Source organism: Oncorhynchus clarkii, chromosome 27 (assembly GCF_045791955.1).
Source record: "Oncorhynchus clarkii lewisi isolate Uvic-CL-2024 chromosome 27, UVic_Ocla_1.0, whole genome shotgun sequence".
Classification (NCBI taxonomy): domain Eukaryota; kingdom Metazoa; phylum Chordata; class Actinopteri; order Salmoniformes; family Salmonidae; genus Oncorhynchus; species Oncorhynchus clarkii.
This window is the reverse complement of record NC_092173.1, coordinates 19,016,359-19,036,607: the sequence shown is the minus strand read 5'-3', so window position 1 is coordinate 19,036,607 and position 20,249 is coordinate 19,016,359. Positions and strand designations below refer to the sequence as shown.

Below are 20,249 nucleotides of genomic sequence, written 5' to 3'. Positions count from 1 at the left end.
GTATCTAAAATGGAATTGGGATGTTATTTTAGGATGAAACTGTCAACTAAACAGTAATCTAATATATCTAGTCTGTGATTTCTCAACAAAAATGTCTGTTTGACGGTTGGTGTGAGGTGTTGCTGAAGAGCTAAGAATAACCAGTGCCATGCTGAGGGATATTATGATATTATTATCAAAGGCCGTTGCTCATGTACGGTCAAAGAAAACATGAGACAGTGAATTTGAAGTTAAAGTTGAACAAAAAAAAATATTTACACTTTTATCACCATTGAAATTTCTATTTTCAGAATCACATATACATTAAAAATATACGTTTAGTCGAAATTATGAATGAAATATGCACTTTCAATGCAATGTTATGGGGCGGCAGGTAGCCTAGTGGTTAGAGCATTGGACTAATAACCAAAAAGTTGCAAATCCTTGAGCTGACAAGGTAAAAATCTGTCGTTCTGCCACTGAACAAGGCAGTTAACCCACTTGGTCGTCATTGAAAATAAGAATTTGTTTTTAACTGACTTGCCTAGTTAAATAAAGGTACACATGTTATGGGAAACCCATTCAGATCATTCTGAAATATTTTATACATATTTGATATGAATATACATCTGAAGGAGTATTAGCTGACATAACATGTCATTTCTGCGCCACTGTCTGGAAGTACTGTCTGTCTTTAGCTAAAGTCAAATACAATGGCATTTTGTCATTTAGCAGTTGAACCAAGCTACCAACCCTACCAACCCTCCCCTAACCCTACCAACCCTCCCATAACCCTACCACCCCTCCCCAACCCCCCCCCCCCCCTCCCCTAACCCTACCAACCCTCCCCTAACCCTACCACCCCTCCCCCAATCCTCTCACCCCACCCCTCCCCTCCCCAACCCCCAGCCAATGATGCCCCGTGCATCTGGTCATGTTAGGTCATCTATGAATAAGGATTTTTTTAAATCTTTTATATAAACCTCAAATATCAATGCTAGACAGGTAAAAGTATTATAATCTGACAATTAGACCATTTGATTGAGATACTTCCCAACCCCTTTCCTCTTAATATGAACAGAACCCTTTCATTTCTCAAATGAAAGGGATGTCGCTATATAGTTTTCAATGAGAGAGTTTTAACAAAATGTTATTCTACTTCAGCTACCTACATTACCTGACATTCACTCTTCACCTTTGACCCCATGGCTGACCTTTGCAGCTCTGGGACTCCCAGCAGATCATGTTGACTTGAAACAATGCCAGAATACACACATGCTTTTATAACTCTAATGGCAGAGTTTAACCAGGATATCCACTTATTTAATTATTTCAAATACCAGTATATCATCCTACAGATCACCTTGAATACATAGGCCTACTGTAATTTATTATTTTCCTGCTTGAGTTTACAATCCCTTGCATAGAATATGTTACAAGACTGCAACAATAGTTCATATGTAAGGTGCTCTTTGGTTTCCCAGGCTTGTGACATTGCCAAAATAAGGTAGACATGTTGCCTTTCTATGAGATAATCCCTTTCAAAAACAGTACAAATATTTAAACTAAAGTTACATTTCATCAGGGGTGTAGTGCTGCAGGAGCGCAAGGAAGCAACGCTCCCTCACCTTTTTCAATTTGAGAATACATGGAGCTGGTAAAAATATTATTTCTGAAGCTGAATCAATTATTGCAAGATCACATAATGATTCATTAGTATTTTACATAACAGAACCAAATATAATTGCATAGCATAGTAGGCCTATAAGGTTACAGTTAGACCTACACCCAAAACACCTCCTCATTTGTAACGAGATTTTAAGATGGTTAGCTGAAGCTGAATAGTTGCATTTAGTTTTCTCATACGGCCAAAACTCAACAGAGCACACCATTTGCTATAATTTGCTCAAGAAAAGAGAATTTCAAGAAGATCTAAATGCATATTCTCATGAAACTGATTGAGATCAAATGATTGGCATGCAGATGCAGTTTGGACATTTCAGCAGTAAAACGTGAAGAATTATCATTTACTATTGACAGTAATGGCCTATTTTGAAATCAGGTATGCCTAACTTGATGTTTGAGGGTATTCAAAATATAACATTTTCTTGAGACAATATGTGCGTCGACATAAGCAGACGTTGCATTTGGAGGATGCATTTTACATATATTCTGTAATAATATTCAATAGGCTACATCTGTCAGTACAAACTTTGATTGAGAAATGATGACGTACTTAAACATTTTTTTGGGGGGGGCACTTCCGTACAAAAATATTTGCACTACACCACACCATTTCATTAAAACGTTACAATTGGACATACATGTGAAATCTGATAAAGACCACCGTATTGAGTGAGTGAATGATTGTCCTGTTACTCTACTCTACTCAGAGAGAGAAAGTGAACTCCCCTCCAGCGATGTCTGTTAAAGTATCAATCAACCAACCAATCAACCAACCAATCAACCAACCAATCAACCAACCAACCAATCAATCAAATCTTTCTTTATGTCACCTGAGCAGTTGATAGATGCACATCAGACAAGTCATTCAGTTCATCCACCATTTTGTAGAGGCAAGAGCGAAAAGGAATACTTGAAAGCTGACCTTGCAAGGAGATGTCAGTCCTTAGGGGTTGGAGGGCTATAGCCTGTTGTTCTTCCGTTTGCCTGGAGGACGTGTCTGCTTTGATGGACAAGGGGTCTGGCTGGTTAGTTCTGTGGACGGGTCTGTCTTCGACTAGCCACAAACACAACCGAAGGTGATCGCAGTTGTCAGACTGTAGAGAGAAAAGGAAGGGGGGGGGGGGGGGGGGATACAGATTGTTTCCATATATGAAAGAGGCCACTGTTAGAGAGCTTAAATTACCTCTAGGAACAATGCCCCTATTTTACCCTGGCATGGAGAAACTCAAGAAGATTGAGTTCCCCACTCTGGTACTACGCATTGAGGAAGAGAGATTGTTTTGGAGCGTATCACCTTATAACTGAGATTATACTCAGATCGGCCTCAGAGGGTCCACTGTTTTAGGATCAGGAGTCCTACACCAGATCACGTAGTAAACATGTAATCAAACACTCAAACACCCGCAGTGCTGCTACACAGGAATGCCGTAAACAACAGAGACACCTAGAAAGGAATGCCGTAAACAACATAGACACCTAGAAAGGAATGCCGTAAACAACATAGACACCTAGAGAGGAATGCCGTAAACAACATAGACACCTAGAAAGGAATGCCGTAAACAACATAGACACCTAGACAGTAATGCCGTAAACAACATAGACACCTAGAGAGGAATGCCGTAAACAACATAGACACCTAGAAAGGAATGTCGTAAACAACATAGACACCTAGAAAGGAATGCCGTAAACAACATAGACACCTAGAAAGGAATGGCGTAAACAACATAGACACCTAGAAAGGAATGCCGTAAACAACATAGACACCTAGAAAGGAATGCCGTAAACAACATAGACACCTACAAAGCAGAACCTTCTTGCAACATTACTGTTTTTCTTATTTTGGTAACACTATTCATTACTTCTTCTCGTCCAGTGTTCTCTTATACAGCTGTAGTAACACTGTAATTACTCTAGTAACGTGGTAACATGTTGTTAGATTGTTTCTAGTTTTTTGGTCAAACAGCATACATCTGGTTCTATGGTGTAATGTTGATCACATTGTGGAACTCCTAATAAAGAGGCAGTTGAAACTGAATGATAGTATTTCCAGATATTGTTATTGTTGTTCTGGGTGTAAGAAATAAAAGGCTTGTTGAGATACATGCAGTTTCAATAAAAGGCACACACTACTCCCAGGATCACATGACGTTGGTCACAAAGAGACAAAAACACCTGCCACTGTCTAAACCAGGGCTGTTCAATGTCGGCCCTGGAGGGCTGAAACACTTCTGGTTTGTATCCTCTCCTTCAATTAAGGGACTTATTCAGACCTGGGACACCAGGTGAGTGCAATTAACTAGCAGAAACAAAAAAACATAACTATTTAGGCCCTGCAGAACTGGAATTGAACAGCCCTGGTCTAAACTGTACCTTTAGTGCTTTTCACACCACAGAAAGTATAAACACAGCCTATGTGTAGTGCTAATTGAACTATAACTTCTGGGGTTGAATAGTCATAGCTTTTTTTTTATATAATACTAGGTTGTATAACCCAACCACACATTTGATCATTCTTAGAAGTGTGAATTAGCTTATGTAGAGGTAGTGGTATTTTCAGACATTGTTATTGTTGCGGGTGTGAACTATTTATTTATTGAATTTGATTTAACCTTTATTTAACTAGGCAAGTCAGTTAAGAACAAATTCTTATTTACAATTACGGCTTAACGAAAGGCTAGAAGGCATGTTGCACTCCCGTGATGCTATTACGGGATCATTTTTATTTGGTTTTAGTATAATGGTTGATGAAAATAAGGATGTGTGGTTTTCTCCTACAAGTACGGATATCTGTGTGTGTATCTGTGTGGGTGGTTGGGTAGGAGTCAGGGGGAGGTTGTTGTGTGTGATCTGTGATGTAATTATTCTGTGCCCAGGGATCATGATGAAGGGGACAGAGTCACAGTTTCAGTGGGTTATCCAAGCATGCGACAAAGATCTCACGTTAACTAGCAACCATTAGAAGCACAGGAAATTCAATGACTCATGTGGTTCTGGATTGACAGAGCATCACATGCATCATCAAATCAAATCAAATCAAATGTATTTATGTAGCCCTTCGTACATCAGCTGATATCTCAAAGTGCTGTACAGAAACCCAGCCTAAAATCCCAAACAGCAAGCAATACAGGTGTAGAAGCACGGTGGCTAGGAAAATGACATGTAAACTAAATCAAAGTGGTCATCAGGTGTAATAAGAGTTGTTATAATACCTTATTTCTTGTCATGAGAATCTTTATAATTCTCAGAAGATTTAGGTGACTGTCCTCCAGACACAGTCGACTCAAGTTCCTTTAAATCTACATGTTGAATGTATCACACTGTAATTTCATGTTTTCTAATGAAGGGGTGAATTTAGAGGCAGGTTTCACTTTTTTCAATTCTTTTGTCCGATCGTATTTTCTCAGGGGATAATGCTGAGTAATGTGCCATAGTGTGTTGTGGCATCAGAGACACCAAGAGTTACAGACTGGATTGTGCAATAGTGAGTGACAAAAAGTGACAGGGAGAGAAAGCAATTCTGCCTCCAGGGATTTTCTGTTATTCATTTGCTGGAACCTAGAATTAACTCTGAATGTACTACAGTACAGGAATGTCAGAGGAAAACATTTCTCCAAAAGTTATCTCTCTGTCTACTTTTGGTTACTAAAAGTTTTTCATCTATATTTTGTTTAATTATTTCAGATACTAGAAGAAAAAGAGTCACCAAAAAAGGTTTAAAATTGAAGAATTTAGAGAAGGTAGAGAATCTATCAACAAGGTCTCTCTCTCTCTCTCTCTCTCTCTCCCCCTCTCCCTCTCCCCTTCCCTCTCCCTCTCCCTACACTCTTAGAAAAAAGGTGCTATCTAGGACCTGAAATGTGTCTTCGGCTGTCCACATAGGAAAACCCTTTGAAGAACCCTTTTTGGTTCTAGGTAGATCCCTTCTGGGTTCCATGTAAAACCCTTTCCACAGAGGGTTCTACATGGAACCCAAAATAGTTCTACCTGTTACCAAAAAGGGTTGTACCTACCTCATGCCATGTATATATACATGGCAGGAGGTAGTGACAAGCTAGCCAGGCACCTGTAACCCTGGAAACTGGTCTAACCTGCTCCCGTTCCAACGGCAGGTGAACAATTCAGGTGATTCAAACCTTATCCTGTAGGTATTCTGTCTGTGGGTAGCCTTTTCTAGGTGTTCCTGGACACGTGTGTTTGTATTGTGATATGAGTCTAGGATTATAGCCAGTCTCCCCAGAGTTATCTTAGACTAGTACAACGCTGCTACCAACTGTTAGGCAAATTAGTCTTTTGCAGAAACTGAACTATGCATTTCTGATTCATTTTGAGTCACAAAGCTGCTCATACATATTTTGGTTGGGAATATTACAGTAACTACAGTAACGGGAGCCAACATATAAAATATAATTATGTGGAACTTAATCGTAGCTTCTGTTTTCATGATGAGGCTTGCGTTATCGATGATGCTTGTCCTCACACATCTCTGAAGTAACTTCATTTTATTTCTAGATATAAAAAAAATTACATCTTCTGTAAACAGAGATCATTTTTGTATTTTTACTCCTCAGTTCCCCTTCGTATTAGGGAGTAACCACTAAGATTGTTGAATGTTTAATTACTCCTCAGTTCCCCTTCGTATTAGGGAGTAACCACTAAGATCGTTGAATGTTTAATTACTCCTCAGTTCCCCTTCGTATTAGGGAGTAACCACTAAGATCGTTGAATGTTTAATTGACACTTTTTAAGTATTTTTGTAGTTTGCATTTAATGAGCTTTATACAACTTGCTGTAGGCAAAACAGCTATAGGGTCAACCTGAGATCAGGTGTAAACCAGATCCTCGTTGGACCATTACGACAGACAGACAGAGACAGACAGACAGACAGACAGACAGACAGACAGACAGACAGACAGACAGACGGACGGCTGGACAACCATTATACACACCCATAAACAACTCTGGATGTTTAAAGCTTGGGAAATCTTTTTGTATCCAAATCCAGCTTTAAACTTCTTCACAACAGTATCTCGGACCTGCCTGGTGTGTTCCTTGTTCTTCATGATGCTCTCTGCGCTTTTAACGGACCTCTGAGACTATCACAGTGCAGGTGCATTTATACGGAGACTTGATTACACACAGATGGATTGTATTTATCATCGTTAGTCATTTAGGTCAACATTGGATCATTCAGAGATCCTCACTGAACTTCTGGACAGAGTTTGCTGCACTGAAAGTAAAGGGGCTGAATAATTTTGCACGCCCAATTTTTCAGTTTTTGATTTGTTAAAAAAGTTTGAAATATCCAATAAATGTCGTTCCACTTCATGATTGTGTCCCAAAAAATACAGTTTTATATCTTTATGTTTGAAGCCTGAAATGTGGCAAAAGGTCGCAAAGTTCAAGGGGGCCGAATACTTTCGCAAGGCACTGTACGTCCAGATAACATCCATTACAACTTGAGTGAATACGCTAACAAACAAGGTGAAACGTTGATAGGGCTAGAGGTTTTCCTGTTCAGTTCACATGTTTTTTTCATGGTATAAGACTTATAGAACTTAATTGAACAAAACAGGCAGAGTAAGACACATGTTCAGTGCCAGGCCTGTTCTGAGCAGAGCGGTTTCTCCCAAGAGGTATAATGTATCTGTCTAACTGACTGAACAAAGCCTGTCATTGTGTGTCTTGACCTCATATGCAGAGACAGTGATTCAGTTACTGGAGTTACCCGATTTAGCTGATTTAGCTGTGAAGCGAAAATATCAATGTTACCCTAAAATATTTGGTGTTATTTGAATGTAAACTGACTCCACTTTACAATCTTCTTAGCAGTATAAAGAACGGTAGAATATGTTTATCCCACTCTCCTTCTCTTTCCCCCTTTCTCCGTAACTGACTAAAGTCTTATCCAGGGCGTTCTGAGCCAAGGAGATCTGATATCATCTTTAGAGGGCTGTGCTCTGAGACACAGAGCGCCTTCTATCCAGACCAAACCTGAGAGACCCAGGGATAGGGAGTGACTACTGCAGCCCAGCCCAGAAGACACAGGAACAGAGACAGACAACAGCCCAGTGCCAGGGGACAAGGGGAGACTACAACAGCTCTGCACAAGGGACAGACCACAGCCCAAGATCACATCACCAAGAATAGAGAAAGACGACAGCCACAGACCAGGACCAGAGCACCAAGGGACAGGGAGAGACTAGTTCCAGAGATGGCCTCGGCCGGCCTGGAGATCCTGGGTATGATCCTTTGTGTGTCAGGCTGGCTAGGGGTCATGGTAGCCTGTGGCCTGCCAATGTGGAGAGTAGCCGCCTACATTGGCCAGAACATTGTCATATCTCAAGTGATCTGGGAGGGCCTGTGGATGAACTGTTCTGTCCAGAGCACGGGCCAGATGCACTGCAAGGTCCACGACTCCATGCTTGGACTCCCTGTGGACCTACAGGCGGCCCGAGCCCTTGTCATCGTCTCTATGGTGCTGTGCATCATGGGCATCGGCCTGTCTGTAGCCGGGGCCAAGTGCACCAACTGCAGCTCGGACACGGGCAGCAAGCCTCGCATGTTGCTGGGAGCCGGGGTGACCTTCATCATGGCGGGGCTGTTGCTGCTGACGGCTGTATCGTGGACGGCTAACACCATCGTCTTGGATTTCTACGACCCGATGCTGGAGGAAACGGGGAAGAGGGAGTTTGGGAACTCACTGTATTTTGGATGGACTGCCTCCTGTTTGCTTCTCCTAGGGGGAGCTCTACTCTGCTGCTCCTGCCCCCCGAAAGCATCCCAGGGTGGGAACGGGGCTGGGTCTGGGCACCACAAGGTGGTGAACTACTCTGCTGTCAAGTCTCCCATGTCTGTCAATGGATATATGAGGAGGGACTATGTGTGAGAGAGTGTATGTTCAATGGCTTTAGTATAGAGACAGCCCCTTGAGACTGATGGGACTGATGGGATAACTAGTGTTAGCGACCCCCCTTTCCTGATTACACACTATAGGGGTAGTGCAGAACAAATGCAGCCATGTGGGATATGTGATTCAGATATAAAGTATAAATGATTGCCGATTAATGCTAGATTGTGTTTTACATATATGATTTCTGTAAAGCTAGAGACATGCATTTATAGAGTCAAATAAATTAGAGAAATATCCTATTCATGTTTTACCCAAAAATGTGTACTAAATTTCAAATGAATGTTACTCAATGATGAAGATTTAGATCATGAAAATGTTAATGTTGTTTAAAATAATTAAAATAACTTTCCCATTTAACCCTAAGTAAGTTGTGTCTACTCAGAATCTTCTAGCACGACTGACAATGATGATACAAAAATGAAGATAAGTTCACTCTTTACCGGGAAAATTACAGCATTTTGCATTATTATCCAGCAGTATGATATCATAATGTGAGTACATCATGCACTGTGCCAGCTAATGTGTGTATACAATAGTATACATCATACTGACAAGCAACTCCTTTTTTGTTAAATTGGCTTATAGCAGGGACATTCCCTTCTGAAAGTAAGGTCTTATCACAGATGATATAACCACAGGAATGCTATGAATGTGTGGAGGGGTAACTGTGCCTATGGTTAAGGATGAAACTGGCTTAATAAGGTCAGGCTACCAACGGAACACTGAGACAGGACATCCCATTGAAGACACAGGATCTGAAGAAATATACCAAAATATAGGGAAGGAATGCCTGCAGGTCCATATCACCTGAAATCTAGACAACTCAGCCCGTCTACCGCTCACAAATACGTTTTTTGATTTCAATGCTAATGTGAGCAGCAACAATGTCATTTTTGTTTCTGAAGGGTGCCTTCTGCTGCCTTCCATTGTGCCCCCTGTTCCATTTGGGAGAGTGAAACTGAGCCTGACAAAAAGCAGCCATTTTCATAGGGAGGGGAGGTAGGTAACCCACACTGTGATCATAAGGTGAACTAGCTTCTTTCACAATGCTCCCATTGATGAAAAATAGGACAATGGCTTTATTTACATTATAGTCTAAGAATAAGATGAGGGGAAAACACTTTTAAGACAGTCTTATAGCATAGACTTAAAGTACTGCCTAGGGATGTTTGAGCATCGTACAAACAAGCATAGCCTCCAATAGCTCTATTGTGTTACTCAGTCTGTTCACCTGTGGAGTGTAAGTACCCATCTATAACCATGCAGAGTCCAGTGTCTGTGTGTGGGACTTCCTGTGCTGCAGACAGTTGAGACAGTTCAAATAAAGGTGAAACCCTTTGGTGCAGAGTGACCTTGAGGAGAGGACACTGTCTGATAACACTGACCCACTCATCACATCAACTCCCAAGCCACAATGACCACTATCCCACTCACTCACTGGGAGATGTTTGACAGCCAAATAGAAACTTGTCTAACTGTGATCTCTAAATCTGTTAGCCAAACAAAGACAAAAGATAGCGGAGTCTCACATTTTGTCAGAAATCTTCAATGGCAGTCAGAAAGAAGATACAATTTACTATGAAATTCAGGCTTGTCTGTTGTCTGAATCATGGCAGTGGAAAACAATGATCAAATGCAGCTTTGCATTTATTCATTGTGCAACGTCATCTCCCAAAATAATGTTATCAGGTACCAGAGAGAGCAGTCATTGGCTCCTGACCCAGGTCATGTCATTTTGAAAGAAAGTGATCCAAGAAAGAGCCCTACTGCTGGGGTTGGAAACCAGATGAAAAGATATTCAGCAACCATGGAAGTTTGTTTAAAAATATATTTATTATTAAACCCAACGCAATTCAGCTTATGCCTTCATTAGGGTATTTGGGTTGGAAACTAGCCAATAGTGCTTGTACACAGTAGGCCAACACAGATTCTCCTAGGCAGCTCTCTCTAAGGGTTAGCAGTAATACACTGAGGTAAACACTCCACAGAGAGCTAAATATGTATCTTGAACTGAACATAATTGTACAATGGTAGACATCTGTTGAACGAACACATGAGTTTATGTTATTCCCAATTCCTCCACTTGTAATTATTACCTTGTCCATTCTTAACCTGTTCGTTATCCTTTAACTATTTCGCTTTGGCCATTTATTGACCTTCCCCTCAGCCCAAACAGTTGGGGATCAATCATGGCCCAACCTTTCAATCATTAATCTGTGCAGCCAAGCCGTTCTCATGCCAAAGCTTGTTCTGGGGGTCGTTGAGAAGAAAGAAAAGAAAAAACATTTGAAAACCTCCTTGGCCAATCACCATGAGACTCTACCATCTGTTGGTGGAGTGCTATAAAGATAACTGGGAGTATACAGGTGGTGAGAATTCCAGAGCAGAACCCAGACAGTGAAACCGTTCTGTGCGTGAAGTTGAGACAGTGAAGTGAAGAGAGTGAAGACACCTGTAGACTTGCTTACAGAGGAAGGTAAAACAAGAAAATGGCTGTGTTGGGACTAGAGATCCTGGGGATGATCCTGGCTGTCCTGGGTTGGATATTGAGCATCGTGTCCTGCGCCCTGCCCATGTGGAGGGTGTCCGCTTTCATTGGGGTCAACATCATCACGGCTCAGACCATCTGGGAGGGCATCTGGATGACCTGTGTGGTCCAAAGCACGGGCCAGATGCAGTGTAAGGTATATGACTCCATGCTGGCCCTCAGCTCGGACCTGCAGGCAGCCCGAGCCCTCACAGTCATCTCCATAGTTGTGGGAATCATGGGGGTGCTGGTGGCCGTGGTGGGGGCTAAGTGTACCAACTGTGTAAAGGACGAGACGGCCAAGGCCCGGGTGATGATCGCAGCGGGGGTAGCCTTCATCGTAGCAGCGCTGACGCAGCTGATCCCTGTGTCCTGGTCAGCCAACAGCATCATCATGGAGTTCTATAGTCCCATCACTCCTGAGGCTCACAAAAGGGAGATTGGAGGGGCTCTCTACCTGGGCTGGGCTGCAGCCGCTTTTCTCCTCATTGGGGGGTGCATCCTGTGCTGTAGTTGCCCCCCACAACCTGAGAAGAGGTATGCAGGGCCGCCCTCGCGGATGGTGTACTCCCTGACCAGGTCTGTGGCCCCTAGCGGCTATGACAAAAGAGACTATGTTTGAACTGACCTGGATATCTGGCAGCAGCTGCTTTCTGCTTTCTGCTCAGCGGACGAAGGACATTTGATACCAACCTTGAATTCCAGAACAGATAAAATGGTGGTGATTTCTACCAATACAATAAAATACTGATTTTTACTGGATCATTTTTGATGGTGCTCTGTTGAAGGGGAACACAACAAACTGGACTTGATGTACTTTTATTTCGTACTGTATGCCTGTTTAAAATATACAAAGGTGTTGTAAATATTGTATTGTAATCTTACTATTTGAAAGGAATTGAATTGAAACCATCTGCATTGTTACATTTTATATTCTATAGACTGAATGAATAACAGCGTATGTTGTGTGTATGTTGGATAACAATATGCCAAACACTGACCGTTTAACAGCTTTTGTTAAGTGTGAAAATATCAACTATTTTGATGTTGGATGTGTGTCAATTTCACAATAAAAACTGTTTCATAAACTTCATTTTTTCTTCAAATATTTTTTTATATAATTACAGAAAAATATAACTTGTTGCTATATGTTACTTTATACAGTACATTTCATTCACATTATTAAGTGATTTGCTACATGGGAAGTGCCACTAGGTCCTGTGCTACTCGCTATACAGTTTATAAGAAAAGTATGTTTAAATCTCTCAGCTTATATCAGAGAACTGCCTCTGTGTCATTCATTCTACCCAGATCAGGAAATAACAGGCATTTTCCTTCACTGATCCTTGGGTATCTATCCATGGTAATGATGTGTTGAGTTGGATTCTCTTTCATAGCTGCTAGCTACCTGTCTGACTACCATATCTGTTGGGCTTAGATAACAAGGAGCTTGCTTTGTCAGCCCCCCACTTTCAGCCATTCCAAAATGGCCCCTAAAACAATGGGTCTGTTTCATAGCAAGATGGGGATCGGAGAGAGTTATCAACACCGGGTCATGAAAGTCTATTATCCCAGTTTCTGGGGCATAACTAGGGGAGACCCTCCCGGTTGTTAGGAATTCAAGGGCACTGGAGTCAGTGACAGACAGACATGACCGTTAGACCACGTCAAATAGAGTGAACAAGACAGCTTGTTGCCGATGAATTGAGATCAGGCATTCTTATTTTACAAGCTGCTTCAGCTAATGCTGTGAGAGAATGATTGCTCTGAGGAGACAAGATTAGGGCTAATCTATTATTAATGAGTAAAGGGAAATTCCCCCACTTTTCAACCTCATTTTTAATTTAGGTTTAAAATATATATATATATAAAGTTAAAAAGTTCTAACCGATGTCAAAAGCTAAAACATTTTAAAAAGAGTGATTTACAAACACTATGAGATTCGTGGTGACGTGAAGAGCAAGATAATACCGATAATACTGGCTAGTAACTCCTTGCAGGTTTTGAAAACCACCATTTTTTTTTACAACTTTTAATCCTACCCTGTGATGTCACAGAGAAGCATTTTTTTGGACCTTCCAGGGCTCCTCCCTTCAGCTGATCTGGGATATAAAGGATACTTGTCTTCCCGGCTGCACCAGAACATCACACATCACAAACTCACAGGTGCTAGGGGCTAAATTAAGTAAATTGGTGTTAGTGTCTCTGACTCTGGCTGGTCTCTTTCTTTCTCACAGATCCTCTGTCAGATCCTCTCAGGTATCTCAGGTGTGACGGAACACGGCGCACTGAAAGGAACACAGAAGGAGCTCCAGCAACAACAGAACTACCACCATGTCTGCAGGGTTGGAGTTAGTGGGGATCGCTCTATGCGTATTAGGATGGATCATTGCCATCGTGTCCTGCACCCTGCCCATGTGGCGAGTAACAGCCTTCATCGGCAGCAACATCGTCACGGCTCAGATCATCTGGGAGGGCCTGTGGATGACCTGTGTTGTCCAGAGCACAGGCCAGATGCAGTGTAAGGTCTATGACTCCATGCTGGCCCTCTCCCAGGACCTCCAGGCCGCCAGGGCCCTCACGGTCATCTCCATCCTCCTGGCCATCCTGGCCGTGCTCATCGCCATCGCCGGGGCCAAGTGCACCAACTGTATCGAGGACGAGGCATCCAAAGCTAAAGTCATGATCATCTCTGGGGTGTTCTTCATCGTGTCGGGAGTCATGCAGCTGATACCAGTGTCCTGGTCAGCCAACACTATCATCCGGGACTTCTACAACCCGCTGCTGACTGATGCTCAGCGCAGGGAGTTAGGGGCAGCGCTCTACATTGGCTGGGGGGCTTCAGCCCTCATGATCCTCGGGGGAAGCCTCCTCTGCTGTTCCTGTCCCCCTCGGGAGAAGAGGTACAACCCCTCACGGATGGCATACTCTGTCTCACGCTCTACCCCAGGTGGGCCCGGGTTCGAGAGAAAAGACTATGTGTGATGGGACGATGGATGGGACAAGGACTATTTATATAGCAACCAAAAACGTTATTCTACACGTGTTTCTAATGGGGCTTCGTGAATCCCAAGGAGACTCCGCAATGAAGGGATGTGTTTGTTTTTGCTTTTTTCACCATTGTTTTGTTGGATTTGTCTACGTGTGTACAGTACTTGTCTCTGTAATATCTACTCTGAAGGAAAAGCATAGAAGTTCCAGGGCCGGATTGTGTAAGAAAGAAGGATCATATGCTTTCCATTTGGGTTTAGTGAGAACAAAGGAAATTAAAAATAAGATCAGTAGTCTCTACATTTATGAATTCAATTACAAGGTTTTAAGGGTTGGATTATTAGTGAGCTATGCATATCCATTGAAAATATATCAAGCTCATTTAAAAACATTCACAAGCCTAATTGAATTAATGACATAACGTTTGTACTTTTATGATTATTCCTGTCTAAGATGTTAGTCATTGAGTCCATTCATATTTTAAATCACTAACATTTCATTATTTCCGTAGCTTCAGGCAACTACGCTACATCAAATGATATATAATGTAGAATATTCAATCATTATCTTCTCATTGACATTTCTCTATGTTATTGCCTCATATAAATGAAGCATGATGATTTCAAACTAAGGAAGGCTGTTAAAAATACTAAATTTGACTGATACGTTAATAAAAAGACAGAGGTGGAAATGTTTTTTTTTTCACTGCAAGAATACAGAAGATTGAACAAAATCAGTATGTTCACAAATACTTTTTTAAGGAACTGTGTTTATTTTTTATGTAGGATTAGAATTTTGTGTTGGAATATTTTTGCATTTTGTTTTGTAAAAGACTTTGTGAAAGAGATGCATTTGTTTGATGGTGATGTTCTATCATCAGTGTGATTGTGTGATGTAATCATCTGTTTGGATGCCAGGAAGAGTAACGACTGCCTTGGCAGCAGCTAATGGGGATCCTAATAAGATCCGAAATACTACTAACATACAGAGTACTGTATCTGTACTGAATGCTGTCACCTGCACTCCAGATAGATGACAGATGAATTCAACACAGTGTGGATAGTGGTGCACAGAGGGAAGGGAGAACAGGTTGGGAGCAGACGAACTGAGGGCCTCAGTGTTTTGGGGCAATGAGGAGAAATGGGGGCATTGTGCACCTGTGTCCAGCCAGAACAGTGCTACAGTGTGTGTTAGTCCTGCAGTGTTAACTGCACATCACCTGCTTTTTAATAAAGACAGTTATTTTATGAAGGTTTGCATCTCTATTGGTTTAATTCAGAAAGCAATAATCAATTATGTATATATTTTCCTCTTGTTTTATTTAGTTACCATCGGCACACAGAGGTTCATACACTACCAACAATATATTTGTTGTACTTCAGCAGTTTTGTAATGTTTTTTTTTAATCCAATGAGAAGTTGTTGGATGCTGGGATAAGGATCAGTACATGTGCCAGTGTAAGGTAGCCTCAAATGCAATCCAAGAGGCCATGTTACCGCCACCAATCAGTAACTTTACCACAACAGCAATAAACAATTACCAACAAGAGATCACCTCACAGGTGCAGGTGGCAAATGTTATGTCAGCAGAGTAGGAAAAGAAGACTGAAATAAATGATAAAAAGGTAGAATTATATTCAGTAGCAGCAGGCCTAGAGCATATATCATCTTCAATTAAGGACGTAGATGAATCCAAGAAATACACAGGAACCAAATGTCTAATTGTTTCTAAAACCAATTTGAAGTCTGTTTCCTGCATGCTGGCTGTGACTTTAAGACGTCCAGTCTCATGTTTAAAACACCTCCTGTAGCACCTTACAAATGCTGAAATATTAATTGGGCTCTCATAGTAAATATGGGAGAGAAAAGTCCCTGGAGACTGGAGTCTCACCTTACCAGCACCTTACCAGCCAACTGTTGTCTCTTCCTCCACATATCAATGTCACTTCAAACAAAATATCTATCTAATCACCATGACTGGATCCAGTGATATTAACTACTGTACCGTTTCAGTTTGGCTATAGTCCATTGTTATTTCCTCCGAAAAGGGGGATCACATGTACATTAAAAAGCTAAGATATGCATATGAACAGAATAAGCAGCTCTATAGTTATTGAAGCATGGTGTCCCTACATTTTCCCGTTGATTATTCAAATGACTTTTCAACTGAGTCAAATGCAACCTTTTGACATTGCAACATAAGGCAACAACCATTCAACTTCTGTAACAAAACTGTATGAACTCCAATCATGATGATTTCAAAGTAATGTCATTTGATACAGTTGAAAAACAAAACCAATGTATTTGTAATTTGCTAATTTGCGTTGTTGTTGTTGGCTGACTGATGGTCCTACTAAATGAAAGTTAGGATAATGGGATCTCTTTCTAAGATGTTTGGAAATCTTGGAAGTGTGATGTCCAAAAGCTTCAGTTTCAAAAGATGTAGATCTGGTGAGAGACTATTATTAAACTGATCACGTTAAGTGGTACCTGCTACATATGCAGTTCAGATGGCTTTTCCTATACAAGACTGGGGCAGTATAGTGTGTTTGAAGGGTGTTAATCATTGATCCAACCTCAGGGTTATTTCAGCAGTATTACCATGGTGGGCTGGAGATCTCTATGCCTCATAAAGTATATTTGGTTTGGGGGGTTATACAGCAGTCATTGCAACATGTTAAATTGAAAGGACTAAGGAAAGTCAAGTTTACACAGTAAACAAAGCATTCTCTCTCTGACATGAGTCATAAAACTGGAGTTCAGAAACAGTGAGAGACTATTATTAGACTGATCACATTTAGTGGTACCTGCTGTGTTACATATGCAGTTCAGATGTCTCTCTCTCTCTCAGCTCTACTCTGCTGGCTCTGGACAGCGAAACCCTGACTGATCACATGACCGATACTGAACTACATGAAGGGACCGAACAGACAGAGAAGTTGCTAGGCACCTGGAGTCCCGAGGGAAAAGGCCTTCCTTTATTCATCCACCATGAAAGGAACAACACAGCCCCTTTGTGTGTCCTGTCCTGTCTACTCTGTAGGAACAAAACCTTAGAAACTACATATTTAGTGTAATGAACAGAGTAGCTAACAAAGGACTGATCTGTGGAAGCTACCTCCAACCATTTCTAAATGTGTTGTTCTGTCTTCCTTTATCTTCTTAAATAAACTGAAAACAAACTAAAGTTATCAGATAATAGTATAATGAAGCAGGTGAGAATAACATCTGTATCTAGGTCCGTCCACACACAGCTAATCATTACAGTTAAAAATATATATTTTTATAGATCGCTTTTGGGTGGTTTACAAACTGTCTTAAAGGGCCAACAGCAGATGAAACAATACCAAAGAGTACTCCCTGCCACCAGGGTCTGCTGAGCACAGACTTGAAAGTTGTGACAATTCTGTGCAACTTCCAGTTTGAGTTTACAGTAGTAAACTGAGGCTGTACCCTCTTTAAGTTACAGTTTTAACAGTGGCCAAGTAGGCTATTTGGTGGCTACAGGGAAAACTCTAGAACAGCGGTCACCAACCTTTTCTGAGTCAAGATCACTTTCTGAGTCAAAATGCAAGCCGAGATCTACCGCTCAGACATGACTTAAAAAATGTAAACCTATGCAACAATAACCAATTAAAAACAGTACTGTAGCAATGAGGTTTTTGTGCAGTAAGCTATAGGCCAAATGCAATATCATCATATATTGGTTTTGTTTGAATTGCCCTGTTTGAATTGCCCTGCTGTTCAGGCCATTTTTAATTTGAGGTAGGCTATATGATCACACCGGTAATAGATCCATTGTTGGATTACGTGTGAGGCACAGCTGAGTGAGCATACATTTAAATATTTTTTCTTTATAACTGGGCTGATGGTGCTTGCATCTGATTGTCAGTTGCAGCAGAGGGAAGAGAGGAGAATGAGGGTCCCCCTCTCAACATCCCTTCACTCTCCCTTTCCTCCATTGACACTGTCCAAAACGGGACACAATCTTCCAGCTGATGGCGAAACTCGAGTCTCACCGCATTATTTCTGCCTCATGCACAAATTCATGTTGCTACTCCTATGACCAGAGAAAGTGAAATATTATTTGATATTAGAAATGACCCAAGCCGCTAATAATAACAACAACGCAAGCCTATAGATACACTTTCCTACTCATTCATTACTGCTGCACTGCTTGTTGTAGCGCTGTGGAACAGTGGAGGCTTCTCAGAGGAGGAAGGGGAGGCCCATCCTCCTCACTGAATTTCACAGAAATAAAAATTGTAAAACACTTAAAAAGTTATCCTTTTTCGATAAAACTATAATAAATATAATCACGACACCAAATAACTGATTAAAACACACTATTTTGCAAAGAAGGTCTACAGTAGCCTCAACAGCACTCAGTTGGGTAGCACCATTGTGTAGCCGGAGGACAGTTATCTTCCGTCCTCCTCAGGGTACATTGACTTTAATACAAAACCTAGGAGGCTCATGGTTCTCACCCACTTGCACAGACTTACACAGTAATTATGACAACTTCCAGGGGACTCCATCAGCCTATCAGAGCTTTTCCAGCATGAGCTGACATGTTGTCCACCCAATCAAAGGATCAGATAATTAATCTAGCACTGAAAACATAAGCTACAGCTAGCTAGCACGTGGTGAGTAGTTGACTCAAAGAGAAAGACAATAGTTGAACAGTTTTGAGCAAATGTATTTATTCCAAAATGAAGGAGAAGCAAGAGAAATAGAGAGATTTTGTAAATGTTTTCACTTCCAGTTTCACTTACTTAGCTAGCAAATGCAGCTAGCTAGTTTAGCCTACTGAAACATCCTGCTCAAACAGAGGTAGTACTATGACTTTCCAACACAACACTGTAACTCTTCCAAGTCAAGGTAAGCTTTTGCTATTACTAATTTATTGCCACCGGTGTAGCTGCTTACTGACTGTACACTAAAGTTACTGCCAGATTTTCGCGGGTTTACTAACGTGTACTTTAGCTAATATGGTGACAACGATGTAGGCTGTTTGTAGAGGTTTGGCTTGGAATGTTTTTTTCACCTGTTAAGGTACAGCTGATTTGCTGTGGATTGAAGTCCACAAGTGAAGGCAATAGAAGTAATACATTGTGGCTGTTATGAGAGTGAACTCTGTTTACACGTGATCAGGAGTGTATTCATTCTGCTGATTCTGTTAAAAAACATTTCTTAAATGGAAGCAAACAGAACAAGAATAAACATTCCTGAATTTATCCAATAGAAACTCTTGTTTGCTAGATGCAGGCAAGAGTGTGGAAGGTGTTATTGTCCGCCCTGTCTCTCTGTAGCGCTGTCTTAGGCGTCTCACAGTACGGACATTGCAATTTATTGCCCTGGCCACATCTGCAGTCCTCATGCCTCCTTGCAGCATGCCTAAAGCACTATCATGCAGATGAGCAGGGACCCTGGGCATCTTTCTTTTGGTGTTTATCAGAGTCAGTAGAAAGGCCTCTTTTGTGTCCTAAGTTTTCATAACTGTGACCTTAATTGCCTTAACGACCATTCCACAGGTGCATGTTCATTAATTGTTTATGGTTCATTGAACAAGCATGGGAAACAGTGTTTAAACCCTTCACAATGAAGATCTGTGAAGTTATTTGGATTTTTACAAATGATCTTTGAAAGTCAGGGTCCTGAAAAAGGGACGTTTCTTTTATTGATGAGTTTAGTTGGGTTTTTTACAGAAATGCTTGGCGATCAACTAGGAATGCCTTGGAGATCGAACCAGTTGATCGCGATCGACCGGTTGGTGACCACTGCTCTAGAAAGTTGAGTGAAGTTCATTCTTGTGCTTCTCTCCGTGGGCTGATATTTCTTCTGCGCAGCATTCCTGCTTCTATATGGAGTAAATGTGGATAACCAGCTGTATCCTGTAGGCCAGTGGTTCTCTTTCCTGGTCCTGGGGACCCAAAGGGCTGCACATTTTTATTTTTGCTCTAGCACTACCAACCTGATTCAAATCATCAAAGCCTCATGATGAGTTGATAATTTGAATCAGCTGTGTAGTGCAAGGGCAAAAACAAAAATGTGCAGCCCTTCGGGTCCCCAGGACCAGGATTGAGAACTAGTGCTGCAGGCAACACAGTATTTTATGCAGTCCAAGCGAACTATCAATCAAAGGCCATAGGATATC

The 20,249-nt window shown here is 41.4% G+C and overlaps 2 protein-coding genes across 2 annotated transcripts; both read left to right on the top strand.

The window, feature by feature from the left end:
* The first annotated feature begins 7,809 nt into the window (after window positions 1-7,809).
* Window positions 7,810-8,719, top strand: LOC139385547 (claudin-4). Its single transcript, XM_071130694.1, has one exon. It carries the CDS (start codon window positions 7,877-7,879, stop codon window positions 8,549-8,551), a length of 675 nt encoding a protein of 224 aa, XP_070986795.1. The 5' UTR covers window positions 7,810-7,876; the 3' UTR covers window positions 8,552-8,719.
* A 2,129-nt stretch (window positions 8,720-10,848) lies between these two features.
* Window positions 10,849-15,940, top strand: LOC139386414 (claudin-3-like). Its single transcript, XM_071131990.1, has 3 exons — window positions 10,849-11,526; window positions 12,778-12,794; window positions 13,427-15,940. The coding sequence occupies exons 1-3, from the start codon at window positions 11,065-11,067 to the stop codon at window positions 14,085-14,087; spliced, it is 1,140 nt and encodes a 379-aa protein (XP_070988091.1). The 5' UTR covers window positions 10,849-11,064; the 3' UTR covers window positions 14,088-15,940.
* The last annotated feature ends 4,309 nt before the right edge of the window (window positions 15,941-20,249 follow it).